This window comes from Protopterus annectens, chromosome 13.part0 (assembly GCF_019279795.1).
Source record: "Protopterus annectens isolate FY-2018-M chromosome 13.part0, PAN1.0, whole genome shotgun sequence".
Classification (NCBI taxonomy): Eukaryota; Metazoa; Chordata; order Ceratodontiformes; family Protopteridae; genus Protopterus; species Protopterus annectens.
This window is the reverse complement of record NC_056747.1, coordinates 1358631500-1358653289: the sequence shown is the minus strand read 5'-3', so window position 1 is coordinate 1358653289 and position 21790 is coordinate 1358631500. Positions and strand designations below refer to the sequence as shown.

The 21790-nt window shown below is 38.8% G+C and overlaps 1 protein-coding gene across 5 annotated transcripts in view; it reads left to right on the top strand.

Moving 5' to 3' along the window:
• Nucleotides 1–21790, top strand: part of ARHGAP27 (Rho GTPase activating protein 27) — a 1395760-nt gene that overhangs the window by 1082814 nt on the left and 291156 nt on the right. For 3 of the 5 annotated variants that reach the window (XM_044055388.1, XM_044055386.1, XM_044055390.1), the window contains exon 6: nt 10934–11017. The exons of the other annotated variants lie outside the window; for them this stretch is intronic. In XM_044055388.1, the coding sequence (XP_043911323.1) occupies nt 10934–11017 (84 nt within the window). The remainder of the gene's footprint in view (nt 1–10933; nt 11018–21790) is intronic. 5 annotated transcript variants of the gene reach the window in all.

Sequence of the window (21790 nt, the reverse complement as noted above, 5' to 3'; positions counted from 1 at the left end):
AGAAAGGCAGAGTAGTGGTCCTGGGTCATGGAGGGTGATCTGTAGCAGGCCACAATTTGCATTGCAGATTTGCCCGATGTTAGTTGCACATGAATGATCTCAGAGGTAGATGCTGCGCCACTAACCTGGAGGTGTGGGTATCCTTGATGAATATGCAAAAACCAAATCCACCCGAAAAAAACAACAGACTGTTGAAAACAGAAAGGTGGGTAGCACTGTAAGCAAAGTCGGAAACCAAAATAACTTCAAACGAACACTGTTTAATGAGCGCTTTCGGTAGGCTCAGTGTCCTACCTTCTTCAGACAACAAGAAAAATCAATTAACAACATATTTAAACCTTAAAAACCATAGCAATTAAACAATTAGTAAATTAACATGAAAAAACACTTGTCCTTAAAGTTACAGTAGATTTGTCAGTGCTGCATGCTATGTAAATATAAATGCATTACTCGCATTAAAAAGTCTAGTATGCTAAATGTCACCAATAAAGGGATACATATTTGCGTACAATACAATAAATAAATAATCTATATTTCTTTTAAAAGGTATATAGTTATATATAAATATAAATAAAATATATAAAAGTCAAATTATTTCATGACAAATATATTTAAAAGGTGTATAAATATATGTGAATCACAAGGACTCGTATAAAAATAGCAAAAGAAAACAGACTATATAAATAAATATCCTTGATGAATATGGATACACTCCCTCCTTTTGTTTTTCGGTCCGTGTTCTGCGGCCGAAATGTGTGGTATGAGTTGTAGCCCAGTAGTCCTGGAGTGCTCTCTGGAGCCTTGAACCAGGTTTCAGTTACTGCACAGATGTCGACGTTCTCCATACTTAGGAGTGCTTCAAGTGCATGCATTTTGAGATTTAAACTCCTGGCGTTAAGTAGTATAACCCTCAAGTTTTTTACTTGTGCTGTTTACGGAGGTGGATTTGAATTTTGAGCCTTGCCTAAAAAAGGCACTATGGGGGCAGCAAGAGCCTTGGCCAGTATTCAAAAGCCAAGGGGTGACAGGTGCAAGCTGTCTCTTGCGAAGCAACGCGGCTTGTCAAGCATGTCATCCCAGGCTGACAGACACTGGATCCTCTTTGAATGACACCGGAAGCTTAGCCAATTGTTGAAACTGATCATTTTTTCTTTATACTGAGTTATCATTCTTGGTGAGGGCAGGATCCTACTCAGGCTCAGGGTCATACCCGCCTGGGCTACATGATCAGAGAGCTGTTCCATGTCTCTTTTCATTTAGTCCAGGGAGGTACAGCTCAGGTCGTTCACACCAACATGAACAATGACAGAGTTGTATTTGTACTTGTTCTGGAGTGACCCGAGTGCTTGTCTTATGTGGCGGATTCTGGCTCCTGACAGGCAGCTAACAGTAACCTTCTACTTGTCCAGCCTAGTGAGTGGGGCGTCAGTGTGCCTGACTATTGAGTCACATATTACTAGTGTGTTAGGTATGTTATTTCGCCTTAAGAGCTGTGATTGTGCGGCACATTGATTTGGTGTTTTATGTGTTGTCTGGTTTGTGATGGGAGGTGCAGGTTTTGTGGGAGTCTGCTTTGGAGCTCTCTGATGCTTTTGCAGGTTTTTATTTAGAGCCTCTGAGTATGATTTAGTGTATTTATTTGTATTTTTTGCCAGTGCTGGTTTAGTATGTCTGTGTGAGGCTGGAGGTGTGGTGCAAGTGTTAACCTTCTCCTCATGAGTGCCTGTTCCATTCTTGGGTGGAGATACCTTAGCCTCCAGTTTGGCTGTATAATTGCATCGCTCACATATGTTAGTGTTTTGTGGTAGGAGGAGAGGGCTGTCTATGTACATGAGGCAGTTGTAACATTGGCTCAGGATACCCAGATTAACCAGCTGGACTGGAGAGTACACCTGAAGTTGCCCTTTGGTCATGCCTGAATAGTAGGGTGAGCTGCTTAGTCGCTTGGTTGGTGAGGGGTGGATAAAGAGCCTTGCCCTGGTGGGCAGTCAGGTATCGTAGTATATTAGTGCTTGCTATTAGGTCTGAGCAAGTGCTGGAGTGTAGGATGCTTTGTGAGTGCTTCGGTTAAACCATCAACGTTAAACCGCATCTCAAACTGACTTCTTGTTACTCTCAGCATCGCCTCTCTGCCCAAAGGGACAGACCATTTCAATTACCCTGTTTATTTTACAAATTATGACATGGAATCTATACATTTAACTATGGCCCCCACTTGGAGCAGAGACTAACTTTGGAGAATTTGTCTAACCTTATTAAAGAGAGTATTTGCTAGACTTGGCCTTCTGCAGACCTTCAAGTTTTCAAGCTGCAAGTAAATCCTGTCCTGCTTCCAAGCAGATGGTAATCAGCGAATGTTAGAGGTCAGCGGCTGTAAGGTCATGATCTGTCAAGTGATGGCTTTGTAATAGTATAGTACCTCACAGCATACACAGTAGCAAGTCCTGCTTAAACCCCGCCCACCGTCCAACAATCATTGACGTCTTAGTAGACTTAAGTAATGTTGATATGGATGGCAGTATGAATATTCATTGTCTATTCATAGTTTACCCTTTTCCTCAATGTAGTGCAATCTTGGAGGTGATATATTTAATCGGGGGGGTTTGGGGGTGCAGGGGGCTTGCCCTCCTGAAAAAACAAATGAAAACAAATAGCAGTCTGCAGACAATCTTTAAAGTCTGCCAACTCATTACTCTCCCAGAAAATATGTTCCCAGTTACCTCTTTCTGCCCCATCACACCTCCAGCATTTGCTGTCTACCTGAGGAACAATTCTTTCAAGTCTGCTTGAGGTATAAAAATACCCCTGTAAACACATACAGGCAGAGATCCACAGTCTTCTAGATTTTGTTCTATATTTGGAAGACTTACATAAATCCCCCCATTGTTTCTTTGTGAATTGGTTTATTTGTATGCACACATACATTAATTGGAAAGAAAATTACATTAACGTTTCTCCATTTGCACTCATTATGCATTACATATTTTTATTTATTAGTCGACTTTGCACCTCTACATTACATATCTTCTTTCTTTGCAACTGTCTTTCAGTCGGACATTACATAAATAATTCCTTCCTGCCTTCCCTTATAGCTCACTCCTCCAAAACATTATTATGCATGTCTTGTTCTCACAAAGTCCATTTATTTTTATGTAATTTTCTCCTTCTCTTTTCTAAAGATCTCACCTCCAGTTATTTTGTCTATTTTAAAATGCTCAATACTTCAAATTCACTTGGTTTAGATTTTGATACCCATTTCAATAGAATTAAACTTAGTACAGCCTAACTATGCATAGGCAGTTCAGATCCCGTGACCCAGCTCATGAAGTCATGTCCTTAGTTACAGCCATTTGCTTCCCAAATGTTTCAGACAGAGGAATGTTTAAAATCTGACAGATATCTGCACTTGAAAAAAAAAAACGTTCCTGTTTCCTCCTTTATTCCCCATCTCACCTCTAATATTTGCTGTTTACCTGAGGATTTATTTGAAGTCTGCTCAGGGTGTAAAAATACCTATGCAAACACTTCCAAGCAAAGATCCGAAACCTTCTGAACCTTTTTTTGCATACTTGTGACCCATACAAATGACCTCCCATTGTTCTCTTGTAAATTGCTTTTCTTGTCTCTCTGCCTAATCTTAAGCCTGGACTAAACTACTACTGATAATTTAAAAGTGCACTGCAACTTAGAAAATTGCCACATTGTTTACATGACTAATTGTATTTTATTTTATTTTACCAGTTGGTTTTAAATACCATTTTAAATCAGTTATAATTTAAGTGTATATTTTGTTTCCATCATCATACATTTTTTTCTTATTGTTTTTCTTTTTCTGGTTCTCTTTTTTTCTACTTTATTCAAAATTATGTGTAATAACAATACTAACTAATTATACAGTTATATATATATTTTATAGATAGTTTATAGGGTTCTTGTACACAGACCTGAAGAAGTCTAGAAAGACGAAAGCAATCTTTGTTAATAATAGGTTATGAAAATAGAATATGATTTTTACAATTGATTTTTTACATGCAAAGTGTATATGTATATATATATATATATATATATATATATATATATATATATATATATATATTTTTTTTTTTTTTTTAATTGCCAAATGGACTAAGGCTGATATATTTCCAGCCATGTAGTATATTGTCTTGGATAAAATCACAGACTTAATAATCTACTTAATAATCTGGTTAAATAAGAAGTACCACATCATTATAAATTTTATTTAAAGTACATAAGAGTCATATTATTATGACAGCTACTAAGAAGGGCAGGACCAGCTCGAATGTCACACTGATGGGGGAAGGGAACTGAATTTAACATGTGTACCAATAACACTTTGTTTTACAGCACAATAAACCCCTCCCCCATGCCTGATAAAAAGTATATATATATTTAGAAAGCTTGCGAGGAAATTATTACTCTTTTTTTGTTTTACTTGGATCGCTTGTCTGTGTACTTAATAAAGGATTTTCGACTGGAAACAGACTGCCTGACTTGCTTGGATTACTTTCGAATACTTAGTAATTCTGTACAATTATATATTTTTTATTATTTTTGTTTTTGACTTAAGATGAGTTTACGTTCGCTACTTCTACTACTTTTGTCTGATCTGATTAATATACAGTGATTAACTAGAGATATATGGACTGAAAACCTTCCACGCAGAGAAGTTTCTTACACTGTTTTGTTCTTCCTAATCTTTCCTAACCTCCTATGACTGATTCTTACAATTATCATGCAATATTTTATATGCCCTGCTAATTATCTCTTTTTTTCACTGTAGCTTCTGTTCTAAATTCAACTAAACATTCTCAGTGGGCAGGTCTTTCCCTTAGGACTCTCCTATCCCTTTGCCAATACTCTGATGTCAATGCCTGGTAGGAAAGACAGTCTCTAACCTGCAGTCCAGACTTCTTCTTGGTCTCGTACCAGTGTTATTACATTCCCCCTGGTTATTTGCTCCCAGTTTTTGGTTCCTTTCCCAGCTTTCTGCAGTGAATTGTACCCCACTTCCCTATTTATGTTCCCCTACTTGTTTTCTTAGTCCTGTATTGGTTTACTGCTTAGAATTCCTTCTGCAACTTTGTGAACATAATTTTCCTTAAGGGTCTGCATCCAGAATCCCACTTTTTGCTTATTTCCTTGAAGTCCCCCCTTCTTCATCAACATCCGGTTTCTCCCCCCTTCTTCATCAACATCCGGTTTCAGTTTGAGTTATAACCTTCTGCTCGTTTTATATATATGAGCCTTAACTATGTAGCGCTAAAGTATCCCTTTCAAATCAGATAATCCTAAGCCATCTTATTATATTAAGACAATCGACGTAACTCACTTAATCCTTGCCCTCTTCCTCTTCCAGATAAATTCCTTCACCTCATTATTAATAATTGTCCACAACTTGTCTGGCTGATAAAATATGCCTGCCCTGTATATAAAACTAAAAGGGCTAAAAGCTTTTATACTGCCTGTGTCTTATTATCCATATCCATAAACAAGAGCTTCCAGTTTCTCAGTTTTTGTAATATATTTTGTTTAGTCTCGTCCCACGTATCCTTAGCTGCCATAGCAGGGGTCTTTTTACTTCATACTCCTAAATACATCATGTTATACTTTCCCCTTAAATATTGATATTGCTGAGCCAATCCATGTGTGGATACATGATTTATGGCTATAGCATTAATTTATCTTCATCAAATGGATATCCTGAACAGACTTGAAACTGTTTCAAAATGTTCCACAGCACCAAAATGTCATTTTCTGGATTTATCAAGTATAAAATAATATCATCTGCAAATCAAGCCAACTTTTCTTGAATTTCTGAGTCCCTTATTTTATTTGCCAGTGGCTGTAAATATAAAGTAAATAAAGGGGAAAGCGGAACCCCCTGCCTGGTTCCTCTGTTCAAACACAACTTATCAGAGAGGAAAGCTCTGACTTTAATTCTTGCTACAGATCTCTCATATATCTTCCTAATTAACCTTATTTCTTTTCATTGTATCAGGGAAAGAAAATGCTTCCATAGCCCTAGTCATAAAATTGAAGCTTGCTCCATCAAATCCTTTCTCTGCATTGAGACCCACCAACAACAGTGATACATTCTTGCATTCTGCTTCCCACTGGATTATTGTTGTTTTAATGCTGTCAAATGTTTGCCTCCAGTGCACAAAACTGCATTAATCTATATCTGTCACTTTTGTCATTCTTTTAGCTAGTACTGGTATAAACATTTTATAATTTTGGTTTAAAATTGGAACCAGCCTATGTGAAGCTGGGTTTGATGGGTATTTACCCTCTTTGGGAAATAAAGCCACCATAACTTTCTTGCAAGATGCTGTTGCTTCCCCCTTTATTTAAAATGCTATTAACAGAATTATCCAGATCTTTATCACTTTCACCCATCCTAACTTCCAGATTTCCACAGGAAGACCGTCTGGTCCTGGAGGCTTCAATGCTGGTTGACTGTTCAGCACCATTTTGTCTCATCTCTGCCTGTTTTAACTGTTAGTTGCTCAGCCACATCTACCTCTAAAATTGGCATAATTGCCTTCTATAAATATTTCCATTTATGCTTTTTCTTGATTTCCATCTTTCTCTGAAATGTACAAATTTTCATAATGTTTCTGAAATACCTCTAATACACCTACAGGATCTCTGGCTATTTTTCTTGTTATAGGCTCCATACCTTTGGCGACAAACCCTTTCTCCTTTCTGTTGCCTAAGTCATTGTGTTTTTGTGAACTCATGCATATTGTCCAGGTACTCCCCTATTTTCCCTTTTACATTCCTCAGTTGCTCCTCTTCTTGTTCTGTGAGATTCCACTTATTCTGCATTTTTTTAACCTTTCTCAGCCCGTCTAAATAATTCCTGTTCCACCTTAACCAAATCTTTCTCGTTTTTTTCTACCTTATTTTCAACCCCATTTTCATTTATCCCACTCACTAACTGTCCCTTCTGAGAACAACTCTTTTATCTTTTCTGTTAATTCTCGAAGAATTTCCACTGCCCATTCCTTGAATACCTCTTTTTTTAACAGGCAGGTGGGATAGCTGCAGTGTCTAATTTTTGCTTCATTACCCTGCATTTTTATCTGAGTTTTTATTGGTGCATAATGTGAAGCAGTTATTGGATTGGATGTATGTTGAAGTTTTCAGTTAAACACACAAGCTCTTGTGAAATATAAATTCTGTGCAGTCTAGCCCACTTATTGTACCTTGGGGAATAGTAAGGTACTTCTGTCTGAGTTCCCACTACTGAATTCATGTCTTCCTTACCAAATATTTTTGAAAGATGACCATGGAATGGAAAAGTGTCCTGGGCTGCAATGAATGGCTATTTAGATCATTAGAAAACTAATGGGAGTGATCTCTGTTGAAGTGAAGTCTTGGCAACAGAGAAGTTTAAATCATGGTTAGTGAAGGTTAGGAGGAGCCTTTTAAGTCTGTATTAAGGAGGAGAGAGACTATACAGATAGTGAAAGAGTAGAAAGTTTAGCTAGGAATGTGGAAGGAGCAGAAGTGAAGGGAAGGGTCAATAGGTTGTGGTGACTGATGCTTGTGGGTGACAGTTTTCCTTGTGTCTATTTCTTCTGATAGGAGAGTTTTTGAACTGGGAAGTTTTATATCCTCTGAGCACTATGTAGTCTTTCACCTGGACAGAGTAGCCTTTCATATATTTGTACGAGGCTGTCTGCCCTTGAGGGTCATTTTAAGCTTAAGCAATCTACCACAAAGGTGAGAATTAAACCCTGTACCGTGTGAATATGAGGTAAGCACCTAACCATCATGCCTCTGTTTTGTTTTTTATTTTTTTATGCCCCGTGTTTTCATGCTAAAAGTAGTGTTCTTTGATTGACCTAACATGCTGTCATTTAACAACATTCTAGTGTAAAACATGAGTAGTTTTACATTCCCGGAATATGTGCACACAACCGATACATCACTTTGCAAGCACAAGGAATATGGAAAGTATGACCAGCTGTTTATTTCTTTCATACGTCACATGTTGGAGAAACCACTGTGCAAATATTTTCAAAATATCTAACTAACTATATTATGTTTAGTTATTGAACATCTTTTTAAATCTGTAAACTCTTTGTAAATCTGTAAACAGTAATTTAATGTCTTAGTCTTTTAGAGTGGCGGTTATTTTTGCCTTGCTGCTTCTGTTCAGCGCGCAGGTTCCTATGTTCATAGGTGGTTACTAGCCATGCAGTTCAGGAGACCACTGAGGAGTCTAGGAATTTTCAAAGTTGCCTCAAATCACTATATAGTTAAATTATTTGCTCATGGTCAAACAAATAGAAATTAAAGTGTAAGGTAATCAAATCCTGTACCACAGGAAGCAGCTTGTTGGCAGTTGATAGCCTCAATCCTGTGCTCTAATTGCCAGACTAGAATCGTATGCGTAGCCTGCTGCAAAACATCACTGAAGGTCTGCTGTTGTGGCGAGTGCCTCATATACCTGCACGTATGCTGAGTGATGATTGTATTTTGAAACCTGACTTTTCATTATTGCTGTAAAACTTACAATCTGGTATTCATCACCGAGCATAGTAAGCCCCTTTCTGTGCTATTCGTACTATTTCAAATTCAATTTCAAACAAGTGGTGTCCCGCAAAGCTCAGTCCTGGGACCCCTACTGTTCGGCATATACTTCTCAGAAGTACAGGCAAACACAGGAGGACTATGGCTAACTAGGTTCGCTGATGACTGCAAACTGGGAGCCATAATTGACTCTCCAGCTGACACGGACATCCTCCAAAAGGGCCTTACTGAGACGGAGACCTGGTGACAAAGTCATGGCCTCAAGCTAAATGCCAAAAAATGCATAGTCATCCCGTTTGGGAAAAACAAAACACCCACAAATTACCACATAGGTGGCAGCCCCATTAATACAGAAGAGGTAATAACAGATCTGGGGACCCAGGTAGATAGTAATCTCTCCTTTGACAATCATATTGCCAAAGTAGTTAGGAAATCCTTCTATGTGGCCCATCTAATTACTAAAGGGTTCGCATCTAGAAATAAAGTGGTTATGGTGCCCCTCTATTCGTCACTTATTAGACACATCATAGAGTACAATGTCCCATTTGGGATGTACCTCACAAGACACTTCCAACAGCTGGAAAGACCACAAAAGTCCCTCACCAAGAGGATTACTGGCCTCAAACATATGTCCTATGCAGCCCAACTGAAAAAACTCTGGCTGTACTCAGTGGCATATCACTTACTCAGAGGTGATCTCTGCCTGACTTACAAAGCCATGTCCAACTCAGAATTGATGGACATGCTCCACCTAAAGAAATCCAAGTCAGTGCGAACCACGTGCTCTAGTGAGCTACACCTTGCCACAACAATAAATAGAACATGCTGGAGAGATAGATTCCTGTCACAGAGACTCCCCATGCTTTGGAACAAAATTCCTAACTACATTAGGCAGAGCATCTCACTAACACTCTTTAAGAGAAACCTTGATGAGTGGATGGGTAACAGAAAATACACCCTTGGGATCACTTCATTGGCTCTGCTTGACAGAGGATCAGTTAATTAATCAATGGGGCGGCGAAGGCTGACACACTCTGGCTAGGCTTATAAATGCCCTCGGACAGATAGCCTAGTACCTACCTATGAACCTATAATATTTACTGCAGTAAAGCATTTGATTATAAAAAATAAAATAGTATTGACTTGTCCAGCCACATGGTGTCAGGTTAGTACCTTATATCACTACCAAATGGGTTTGTAAGTAATCGAATAAAACACTGTCGATGCCAGGAACTGCTGTTAAATAACTTTTAATTCCACAATTAAAACACAGACTGAGCGCTTTCATCCCCTCATGGGGATTTCATCAGATTCTGATGAAATCCCCATGAGGGGATGAAAGCGCTCAGTCTGTGTTTTAATTGTGGAATTAAAAGTTATTTAACAGCAGTTCCTGGCATCGACAGTGTTTTATTCGATTACTAGTGGACTTTTGGCACTGTTTGTGGTCGACTTTGCAGTTTTTCTTGTTGTACTTGGTGGGTTTGTAAGTAAGCCTAGATCACTGCAGGTTGTTTGAAGGCAGGAAGATTGAGATATTCTAACATTAATATCCAAAGTTGGATGGGCATTATGCTACACTTTACAGTCACCACTAGGGGGAAAAGCAGCTTTACCATCGGAGCTCCTCCAAGAGGACACTAAGGTACCAGTTGCTCTGGAGTTTATTTATGCAGTTTGTTAAATGGCATAACTCTCAGCCAGTCAGGGACAAATCTCAAAAGAATCAGGGACAACTCAAGAAATAATTAGGGACACTTTTGAAATGTCACTATTATTAACTTGAGACAGTGACAGAATAAGATAATGTGAATTAATATACCTTTCTGAAGTAAAAGACTCTAGAACTCTAATTATTGTTGATATGTATTAAGTATAATTCAGTACCTTTCCAACAAAAGTCACCAGTTTTAGGAGGAATTAAGAGGGACAGGGCTAAATTCTGAGTCAAAATCAGAAACTTCTCTGAAAATCAGAGTCACTTGAAAGGTATGCCCACTGTACCAATTTTAGTGTCAGCTCTCAGAGGTAAAAGAGTAATCATACCTGACTGGCAACCTCTCATGGAAAAAAGGGAGAAAACATGGAAGGAAACCCACCTATAAAGCAGTGAGACCATCTTCCTACACTTGGGCTAAAAAAATAACTGGAAGCTCTCTAAAAAGATATGTAGGCTGTGGAGTGGGAAATCTGAAGGATAAGGTTTATGATGAGTAATATATATCTGAGCAGTACCCAGGGGGTTATAAATTGGTTTAAAAGAAAGTATGTTGTTGTTTCCCCACTAATGACAGCCTTGGCAAGAGAATATGTGACTGAGCTGGTAAGAACTACTGTTAATAAGCATTGTTTTTGGTTCTTTCTCCTGAAGGCATTTTTTCCTACCCACAGGCGAGTGGGTTCCGATTTCAGCAATGACTCCAACTCAGGGTTTGACAGCGACTTCCAGCAGCATGTCAGTATGAAACCATAACTTTTTAGTTCCTATTGCATGCTCTCTTGATTCAGCCTTTGAACCTAAATCCACCAATCAAATCAAAGCCTTTGAGTCTACTCTGATTTAACCCTGTCCCTTGAAAAATATGAACTTCTGACATAATATGTTGTGATTTCCTGCTCCTGTCAATCGTGTTTAATTTAATTAATTTTTGTTTCTTTGTTTTTTTTAATTTGCATCAGTAAGTATGGTGAGATTACAGATAATTTTATATGAGCGTTACAGTAATACAATAATGCCATTGAAAGAGAGACTGACCGTTCTGACTTTTGGTTATGGTAATGGGCTGCGAAGGAGTTAGCTGTGCTAGTAACAGTTGTATATTGTGCAGTTTTACATACGTAATCTATCCTCTGTTGTGCTGTCTGGTCACCCATGGGCATGCTGAGTCAAACACCTGACAATAACCTTATCTAGGTATTATAATAAGAAATGCAACAAATACTATAAACATAGCTGTTTGCATTCATTTGACAGTGTACTAACTTTAAAGTTGGAGCACACATAGTGGAATCAGCTTGCATAAAACTATCACAATCAGTATTTCTAACTTTCTTGTGTGGCCATGAAATTTTAACTTCTTGGCAGCATGTATTTATGTAAATGAGCAAATCTCAGGAAGAACTGTGTTTCCATACATGATATAGCACTGCTCGACAGTTTAAGACAGAGACTGTCTGCCATGTAAGTGGAGAAGAGGAACATTAAACTGTGGTCCCCCAGACAGAGTAACTTTATTCGCAGTGCACTGCCATAACCTATACAGAACAATGTCAGACAAATGTCCTTTCAAAGCTGTTGAGTAAATGGGTATTATTTGCCGCAGAGCTGTGTACATATCTGTTGTCTTACAACGCAAAAGCAGTAATGCTGCAGAATCCAGAGCAGATTATTCTACATATGCACAGTATAAATGATAAATGTGTGTGTGTGTGTGTGGTATTTTCTGTTGGTTTGTTTATTTATCTTTATATTTCCAGTTACCAAACCAACTACACTGACCGCACCGCACCATGAGAGGTTTACAGTGTTTATCTCTTACAGGTTAAAGGAATATGGAATTATGTAAATGAAGTATATATTTAGAGATTTTTTCAGTGTTATTTTCAATGATGGGCTGAATTGTTTTGATTGACAGCACCATTGTGTTATCTGCTGTTGAAAGAACCCACTTTGAATTCAAACAGGGAGTGAATGCTGTGAAGTCGCCATAATTACTTCACAAAGAATGTTCATTGTAGAGCAGCTGTGTCTTCCATTAGAGTAAAAGCTTTCTTTTTCTTAAAATATGTTTTGCTCCCACAGCTTGATTATGGCTTAACGTTGCGAGGAAGCTTTGGATGCATGTTGTCATTCATTTTAGAATGTTTGTGCTTGACAGTTTTGTGCAAGCTGTAGTCTGGAGCAGACAGTATTTTGCATATTTATTGTTTTTTGACTTGTGTGAGCTGACTCAAATACATCCTTTCTGCCAGTGAACTGGATACAAAGCAAGGCATTGAGAATACTGACAGTATCTTAGGCACACGTTTATTTATTTGTTTGTATCCTTCTATTTCTTGTAGCCTGCTAGCTCTCGGGTCTCACACACTCTCTTAACCTATTCTTTCAGTGGGGGGATAAAAAACATTTGCAGAATGCTGTCATCATATTGCATTTCCTATTTGTGTTGCACTAACAAATTAAATTTAAAAAAAATATTGAATCCTATAACTCAGCAAATTGGCATCGTTTGGCTTCATTCTTTTAGATCAGTGTTGTAAGCATCCATAATCAGATTAGGACCTTGTATCCTTGTAAAGAACTGCTTCTAGGATTATAGTAAATTCCGGAAACTCTGATTGCTGCTGATTTCCCTTCCTCCTATTAACAGCAGTGAAGTTGAGAAATGTGGCACTGCAACTTCTCAGACATGTCAACTTTCCTTAGAGTGAGGAGCTATAACTGAATTTCTAGACCCAAAGTTTCATTAAGTTCATCTCTGCCTTTTTACAGTTTGTTCATTTTTTTCTTAACTGGAACTTACGCTGCTGAATTTCTAAACACATAAAATGTCAAAACCTATATCTTTCCTTCACATATCTAAATATATGTATACCCTTTTAACACCATTTAACATTTGGAGTATGTTGAGATACTAAGTAAACAGCATAATACTTTTAATGTGTTACAAGCCATCGTTAGAAGGCAATTGCAATTAATTAACTTTACGGTAACAAAGTAACAGAATGTGGTCTAAGAAATTAAGCACATAATTTATTATATTTCAGTTATCACATTCCATAGACATAAAGAAGCATATTTTTCAGAGGCCATAATTTCCACATTTGTAAGAACGTTACTATCACTAGTACAGAATCTAGCTATCTGAACATTTTTTCACATTTAAAACAGAATATGTCTATACATGATACTTTTTGTTTGTTACTAACATATGACACAGGTCCACACTGTTCAGTTCTGTACATAGTCCTGTGGTATATCAATCTTTCTACCATTGTTACAGAACTTTCAGAATCCGTTGGGTCACTTTGACACACCCATTTTCTTAAAGTAGTAGATAAAGGTCTTTTAAATGTGTTAGTTGTTAATATTTCTATCATTTTCTTTTTACTATGCTGACCTTCAGGATCTAATTATAAATTAATTATATGCTAGAAGTCACATAATTATGAATATGACTTCCTAGCTAAAATCTGGTTCTGTTCTTGCTCAAAACCAGGATAAACTATATCCCTAAATGTGAACAAGTGCCTTTTCATTCCTTATACCTCCCTACTCTCCCTTCTTCACTTAATTACTTACTTCTATCAAATTCTCTTCCCTGACTTTCTCTCTAAATATACCATAAGCATGTTTTCCCTCTCTTTGTATTGCAATTCCTAATTGCATTAGACTAACTTATCTTTAATTTCTCTACAGACTGTTTAAAGTTTTCCTAAATATGAAATGGTTGTCATAAACCTTGTATCGATTCTTAACCATTGTTTTTATATTATGTCTAATTTATTATAAGTTTTTAAACTACAGATGTTTTTGTTTTATTTTTGAAGAATGTAAAATTATTGTTCTTAAAATGTTTCGTAATAATTTGAAGCTTTTTCCCCGCGGACCTCCGCTGAAAATGGGCTTTCTACCAAGTCGGCCTTTCCCAGTAATCAAATGTCAACAAATCAGTAAATAAATAAATCTATGAAACTTTCTGAGTTGATGTCTCTGAGGTTGTACCATTACTAGCAAGTAATGCCTTTTAACCTTTTTGTAGCTCTGACTCTCCATCCATTTCATGTTCATCGAGGTTTTCAGCAGTACATTAGTCAACTAAGTTGGAAGGATCCTGGGCAAGTCTGCTCAGTGTCTTCACTCCTGTTGACAAGATGCACCTTTAAGTCTTCTACCATGGTTAGCTGTTTTAGTTGTGAAACTGTCCTTAATGTAACCATCTGGTGCATGCATACGCATATTCATGACCATGTATACACCACAGGCATGCACAGTTCAGATACTGGTGCATGCATATATATATTCATGGCCATGTATACACCACAGGCATGCACAGTTCAGATACTGGTGCATGCATACACATATTCATGGCCATGTGTACACCACAGGCATGCACAGTTCAGATACTGGTGCATGCATACACATATTCATGGCCATGTATACACCACAGGCATGCACAGTTCAGATACTGGTGCATGCATACACATATTCATGGCCATGTGTACACCACAGGCATGCACAGTTCAGATACTGGTGCATGCATACACATATTCATGGCCATGTATACATACACATATTCATGGCCATGTATACATACATATGTTCATGGCCATGTATACACCACAGGCATGCACAGTTCAGATACTGGTGCATGCATACACATGTTCATGGCCATGTATACACCGCAGGCATGCACAGGTCAGATACTGGTGCATGCATACATATGTTAATGGCTATGTATACACCCCAGGCATGAACAGTTCAGACACTGATGCATGCATACACATATTCATGGCCATGTATACACCACAGGCATGCACAGTTCAGATACATGTAGTCCTCTACCATGGTTAGCTGTTTTATTTGTGAAACTGTCCTTAATGTAACCATCTGGTGCATGCATACACATATTCATGGCCATGTATACACCACAGGCATGCACAGTTCAGATACATATAGTCCTCTACCATGGTTAGCTGTTTTATTTGTGAAACTGTCCTTAATGTAACCATCTGGTGCATGCATGCACATATTCATGGCCATGTATACACCACAGGCATGCACAGGTCAGATACAGGCATGCACAGGTCAGATACAGGCATGCACACTTCAGATAGAGGCATGCACAGGTCAGATACAGACATGCACACTTCAGATACAGGCATGCACAGTTCAGATACAGGCATGCACAGTTCAGATACAGGCAGGCACAGGTCAGATACAGGCATGCACAGGTCAGATACAGGCATGCACAAGTCATATACAGGCATGCACAGTTCAGATACAGGCATGCATAGGTCAGATACAAGCATACACAGTTCAGATACAGGCATGCACAGGTCAGATACAGGCATGCACAGTTCAGATACAGGCATTCCCAGTTCAGATACAGGCACACACAGGTCTGATACAGGCACGCACAGTTCAGATACAGGCATGCACAGATCAGATACAGGCATGCACAGGTCAGATACAGGCATGCACAGGTCAGATACAGGCATGCACAGGTCAGATACAGGCATGCACAGTTCAGATACATGCATGCACAGGTCCGATACAGGCATGCACAGTTCAGATACATGCATGCACAGGTCAGATACAAGCATGCACAGGTCAGATACAGGGTTGCACAGGTCAGATACAGGGTTGCACAGTTCAGATACATGCATGCACAGGTCAGATACAGGCATGCACAGTTCAGATACGTCATGCACAGGTCAGATACAGGCATGCACAGGTCAGATACAGGCATGCACAGGTCAGATACAGGCATGCACAGGTCAGATACAGGCATGCACAGGTCAGATACAGGGTTGCACAGTTCAGACACATGCATGCACAGGTCAGATACAGGCATGCACAGTTCAGATACAGGCATGCACAGGTCAGATACAGGGTTGCACAGCTCAGATACAGGCATGCACAGGTCAGATACAGGCATGCACAGGTCAGATACAGTGTTGCACAGTTCAGATACAGGGTTGCACAGTTCAGATACAGGGTTGCACAGTTCAGATACAGGGTTGCACAGTTCAGATACAGGCATGCACAGGTCAGATACAGGCATGCACAGTTCAGATACAGGGTTGCACAGGTCAGATACAGGGTTGCACAGTTCAGATACAGGCATGCACAGGTCAGATACAGGGTTGCACAGTTCAGATACATCTGCAGTCATTTGTCTGTAGTCTGTTCTTTTTCCTTGTTTCCTTGCCAGCCGTCACAAACTGGGGAATGCTGTCTGAATTTAAATTGAGAACTATATTGCTCTTGAAATACCCTAGTAGAAACTCTGTTTTGCTGACAAGTATGTATGTGTATAATCCCAGATCACTGAAAAATAAAAAAAGCAAAAGAATGAAATGTGTTGTATGTAGAAATCCCTTACAAATGTGAAACTGTATACGTATTGAGTCTTACAGGAGTTGTCTGAATGACGTTTTCCTTAAAACCTTTGGCAGTTTCTGTACGTGAGAGAGCAGTAAATAAAAATCTAATCATCCTGAGTGGTGAGTTGTTACAGAGGGAGTGTTGTAGTACAAAAAGGAAGGTTACTGTGGTGTGCCTGTAGAAGGGCTTGACCCTGCTGTAAAGCTGACTCTTCTTGGCAGTTAAAGGTTACTATAGAAAAGAGATACTTAAGCATGTGCTGTGAATGTTCTGTGACAATGTACAAAACCACATTTATGCATAGCACTACCTGTAAAATGGTGAACCGTTTAACAGTAAAAACGGGGCTCATTGCTGTGCACTGTCAAATTCAAAGTAAGTTTTGTTGTCATTTAGATCTGTACATAGTGCAGCTAAGCAAAGTTACATTGCTTCATTCCTAGTGCAAGAAACATACATACATGCATGCATACATACAGTTACTATTTAGTAATACTAGGACTGACATTGCATGCACAAAAATGTGCCATTTAGGTTATTGCACAAGTAGATGTTGCACGAACTTGAATTTTTGCATTAATAGGTACCTGTGAAGCAAAAATATTGTATACAGTATTACACATTCAAGTTTCAGGACAGATGAAGATTTGGATATTGCAATAAAGTATGCTACTAGTAGTAGAGACCTTAGAATAAGCAGACATGAGAGTATGTCATTTAATGGATTAATCAAGAGAATATTTAGTTAATTGTTTGAAAGAGCAGAATGGGTTCTGGCATGCCTGTTGATAGAGTTCAGCAATTTGGTAGATAAGGGAGAAAAAGCTTCTCTTGAGCCTGGAAGTCTTATGCTGCTGTAATGTCTACCCGGGAAAGGCGGGAGAACATACCACAAGCAGGGTGAGTATGGTCACTTGTTATCTTTCTAGCTCTTCCAATACATCGAGATTCATGTAAGTTATCCAAGGACATCAGTGGAGAGCCAGTGATTCTTTCCACTGCTTTTACTACTCTCTGAAGAGTCTTGCAATCTGAGGCATTACAGTTCCCATACCATGCAGTAATGTTTGTCAGTATGCTCTCAATGCTGAGTGCGCTGTCACTACTACAAAGAAAATAGTGTTCAAACCTGGTGAAACTAGTTGTAAGGTTGCCAGTTATCTGTATTGAAAAATGAGAGACAAAAAAGGTAAGAGACCATGTGACGGTTGGGGAGAGATGGCGAAGGCTGCCAGCCTCGTCAAATAGGATTTGATATCTAATTCTGGTATTTGTGGGTAGGTGTAAAATACAGGCATGCTTTCTTGATAATAGATGTAAGGTACAGGCGTGTTTCTTGAGTGTAAAGAAAACACTGTAAAATGTGAACTTCAAGATTGTAACAACATTGCTCCCTTGCTGTAAAGAAAAACTAAGTCAAGCCTTTCAAATTTGTCTTTTGAAATTGAAATGATTTTATGACATTCTTTGATCTTTAAAGTTGGTTCCGGTCAGGCTGGCTGAAGACATTCTGATTATTGTGTTAACTAAGGACTAATTGCTGGAGTGTATATAGTGCTGTGTTCTCCTGTGCAGGTGTTGAAGTTTCTATTGGCCTGGGAGTTCAGAGCAGGTGTCAGGATGGTGCAGTGTGAGTGCTGGGAAGACCTGAGTGTCAAGAATGATGTAGTTTTGGGAGGGCCTTGGAGACATGTTTGTTGGTGATGTTTGGGTATTGTTTCTCACAAGAGACCAAAGAGCATTTTGGTCTTGATTTCCAACTTACCAGCACTCTGCTTATGCTCACATGTAAGTTTTTAGCACTGTGATTTCTTGTAGGAATAGTTAAAGCTAGTAAAGATTAATTAGGTGTTTTTCTTCGAAATCAGACCTGTCCTACTATATTATTGTAAGTTTCTGTGTGTTCTCTGAACTCTTAGATATGGTGTAGTAGTTTTGTCTTGTGTTTTAATTATTTATTATTAAATATTTTTAAAACCTTCTACCTGTGCTGCTTTGTGCAGAGATAAGCTGTAGAATACATTGCATATTTATAGAGTTTACTGTCTAAGTCACTCCAAATTAAGCCTTGAGACTGTTTAGTCATACTACCATTGGATATTAATATTGCACAGTAATAATTGGACAGCCTTTTAAGGGCCTTTAAGTAGCTAATATTATTAACTGGGTGGTGGCAGTAATTACTACCGTAAAGTCTGAGTAACGGGGCACAGCTAGAAAATCTGTGTCAGCCTTTCCCAGGAGTGTCTGTGAAGTTGTATAAATACTTATCTCAAAGTGTGTGTGTGTTGTGTCAGCTACTTGGCAGGGACATGAAGCACTGGTTGGACAGAGAGGGTACTGGAGGTTCTAGCTTGCCCAGTTAGGCTGAGACCTGGACCCTATAGCTGTGCCATTGGGGAGTCTTATTGGGGACCTGGTGAGCAAGGAGGAAACCAGACCCAGACTGACTGTGATCTCTGTGTGCACTTTAGGGAAATTGTACTTTACTGTGTGTATTAGTTATCCTTTCCTCTTCTATGAGATGACCTCCCTGGTGTTAGTGGCGAGGATTGAGGCTCCTTGATTGCTGGGCAAAGGCACAGTCGTCACAAGGCAAAACAGCAAATGTGCTATCATGGAAGGGGAGCAAATGTTAGGCTGTGCTCAGATGCAGTGACATGTACCCACAAAAGAAATTGGAGGGCCAGCCAAGTAAGTCTTATTACACACAGTGCTGTGGGTGCCACAGAATTAGAATGCTTTGCATCACAATATTTCCGATAGGAAGAAATGTGTTTTTTTTCAGTCAAGTGCTACAGATGTCTAAAGTGCATGTCCTCCCTTGCTTTCATGTGGGTTTCCTCTGGGTGCTCTGGTTTCCTCCCACATTTCAAAAACGTGCTTCTGGACCACTTTTCCCCGGGTCTTCACTGAAAATTGGCTTTGTTCCAAGTCGGACTTTCCCAGTAAACAAATGTGAAATAAACAATAAATAAATGACTGTTGTTGCAATGGTTCTAAGAGAACTAAAATAAATTTTGCTGAAGGACAAAATTTGTTTTGCAAGCTAATAGATGTTAAGAAACAAGAACTTATAGGAAAGGTAATGAACACCTTTTCAGGAAGTCTGTTTGTTCAACAAAGTGTTAACCAGCAACAAGAGAAAGTAAATAAGACATTTGCCTGGAGATTTACAGCTCTGTAAGACGAAGTCATGGCATCGACTGATAGTGCAACCTTTCTAAGGCAGCCAAGGGTGTTGTCTATAATCAGGAAGAATCAGTAACAGCATTGCCTGACCTTGACCAGGAGATGAGAAGTCCATCTGAAACAGAAAAAGAGGTTGCTGAATTGTCAGAAAAAAAAAACAAAACGCTGATGTTTCTGTACAAGTTGGAACAGGGTAACATGGTAGTAAACTTGAAAGTGCTAAGCAGTGTGACATCACAGGCATACAGGAGAGCAAGTAGTTGTGCTGAAGCAGAATATAGATTGGAGAAAGAGAGCTGCATATCTATATTTTATTTATGATGTAATGCTGTGGAACACAGGAAGGGATTGCAGAAACAGTCTGTGCAGCACCAAAAAGGGCAAACTAAATAAAACCAAAGGGAAACTGTTTTAAAGAAGCTGGAAAATAATTATTTTGGGAAAAGGGCAAAATGACCTGGTGCTTTAATTTGAAAAATAAGAAATAAAGTCAGTTTTAAATTCAAGCTGATGTTGTGTGTTTACAGATTGGAGCAGTTGCACACAATTAACGTCATTATCCTTTTCTATAAGCAAAGTCACAGAGACTACAAGCTGAAAATGAAATACTAAAGACACAGCTCAAAAAAAGGGAATAAAACTCAGAACTATAGACAGACTGCTGCTCATAACATAAAGTGACCGTATCCCTAAACAAAAGCATGACACTTAGGTCCAGTTGACAATACAAAAGAAATCTAAAAGTATCAAAGAGGTACAAACAGAGTTCCCCGTGAAAAGCTTTAAAAGGCTGTAGAAAATGAAGCACACGGATGAAGTAAGAATGAAATGCACATGAATGGCTCCTAGAAGAAAAATGCAAAAGAAATGAATCCTTGTTACTCTGTTACTGGAGGAGAAAACAAAATTGGACAGTGTTGTACTTGGATTAACATTTATGTGTAAAAATGTGAAGGGTGAGACTGTGACGCCCGTGCACTGGCCCAGCAATCAAGGAGCCTCAATCCTCACCACGAACACCAGTGAGGGGTGTCCATATTAGGGAAAGGATAATAAATACACACACAGTAAAGTACAATTTCCCTTAAGAGCACGCAGAGATCATAGTCAGTCTGGGGCTGGTCTCTCCCTTTCTCTCCAGGCCCCCAGTAAGACTCACCACTGGCACAGCTATAGGGTCCAGATCTCAGCCTAGTGGGCAAGCTAAAACCTCCAGCACCCTCTCTGTCCAACCAGTGCTTTGTGTCCCTGCCCATGTAGCTGACACACACACACACTTTGAGATGAGTTATATGCAACCACACAGACACTCCTGGGGAAGGCTGGCACAGGTTCTCCAGCTGTGCCCCTTTTACCCAGACTATATGGTAGTACCACTTGCCACCACCCACTAATATTTATCAGCTACCAAAAGGTCATTATGAAAGGGTGTCTAATTATACTGTGCAATATTAATATCCAAATGGTAAGTGCAACTGAGCAGTCAAGGTTTATTGAAGTGGCTTGGTCAGTATCACTATATACATGCAATGTACTCTAGAGCTTAAATTATCTCTACAGAAAACAGCCACAATTGAAAGGTTTAAAAATATTTAATAATAAATAATAAAAATGCAAGACAATACTTCTTACTACACAGTGCTAGTCAAGAGTTCAGAGATCACAGAGAAATACTTAAAATAATACAGTAGAAAGGTTCTGACATCAGTACAGAAAAAGACTAATCTAATCTTCCTAGTTTCTAGCTATATCTAAGAGAACACAGTTCTAAAATAAACTTACACAAATGAAGTAAAAATGAAATGCACGAATGGCTGTTAGAAGAAAAATGCAAAAGAAATTAAGCCTTGTTACAATGTTACTGGAAGAGAAAACAAAATTGCATGTTGCTGTGCTTGAATTAACATTTATGTGTTAAAATGTGAA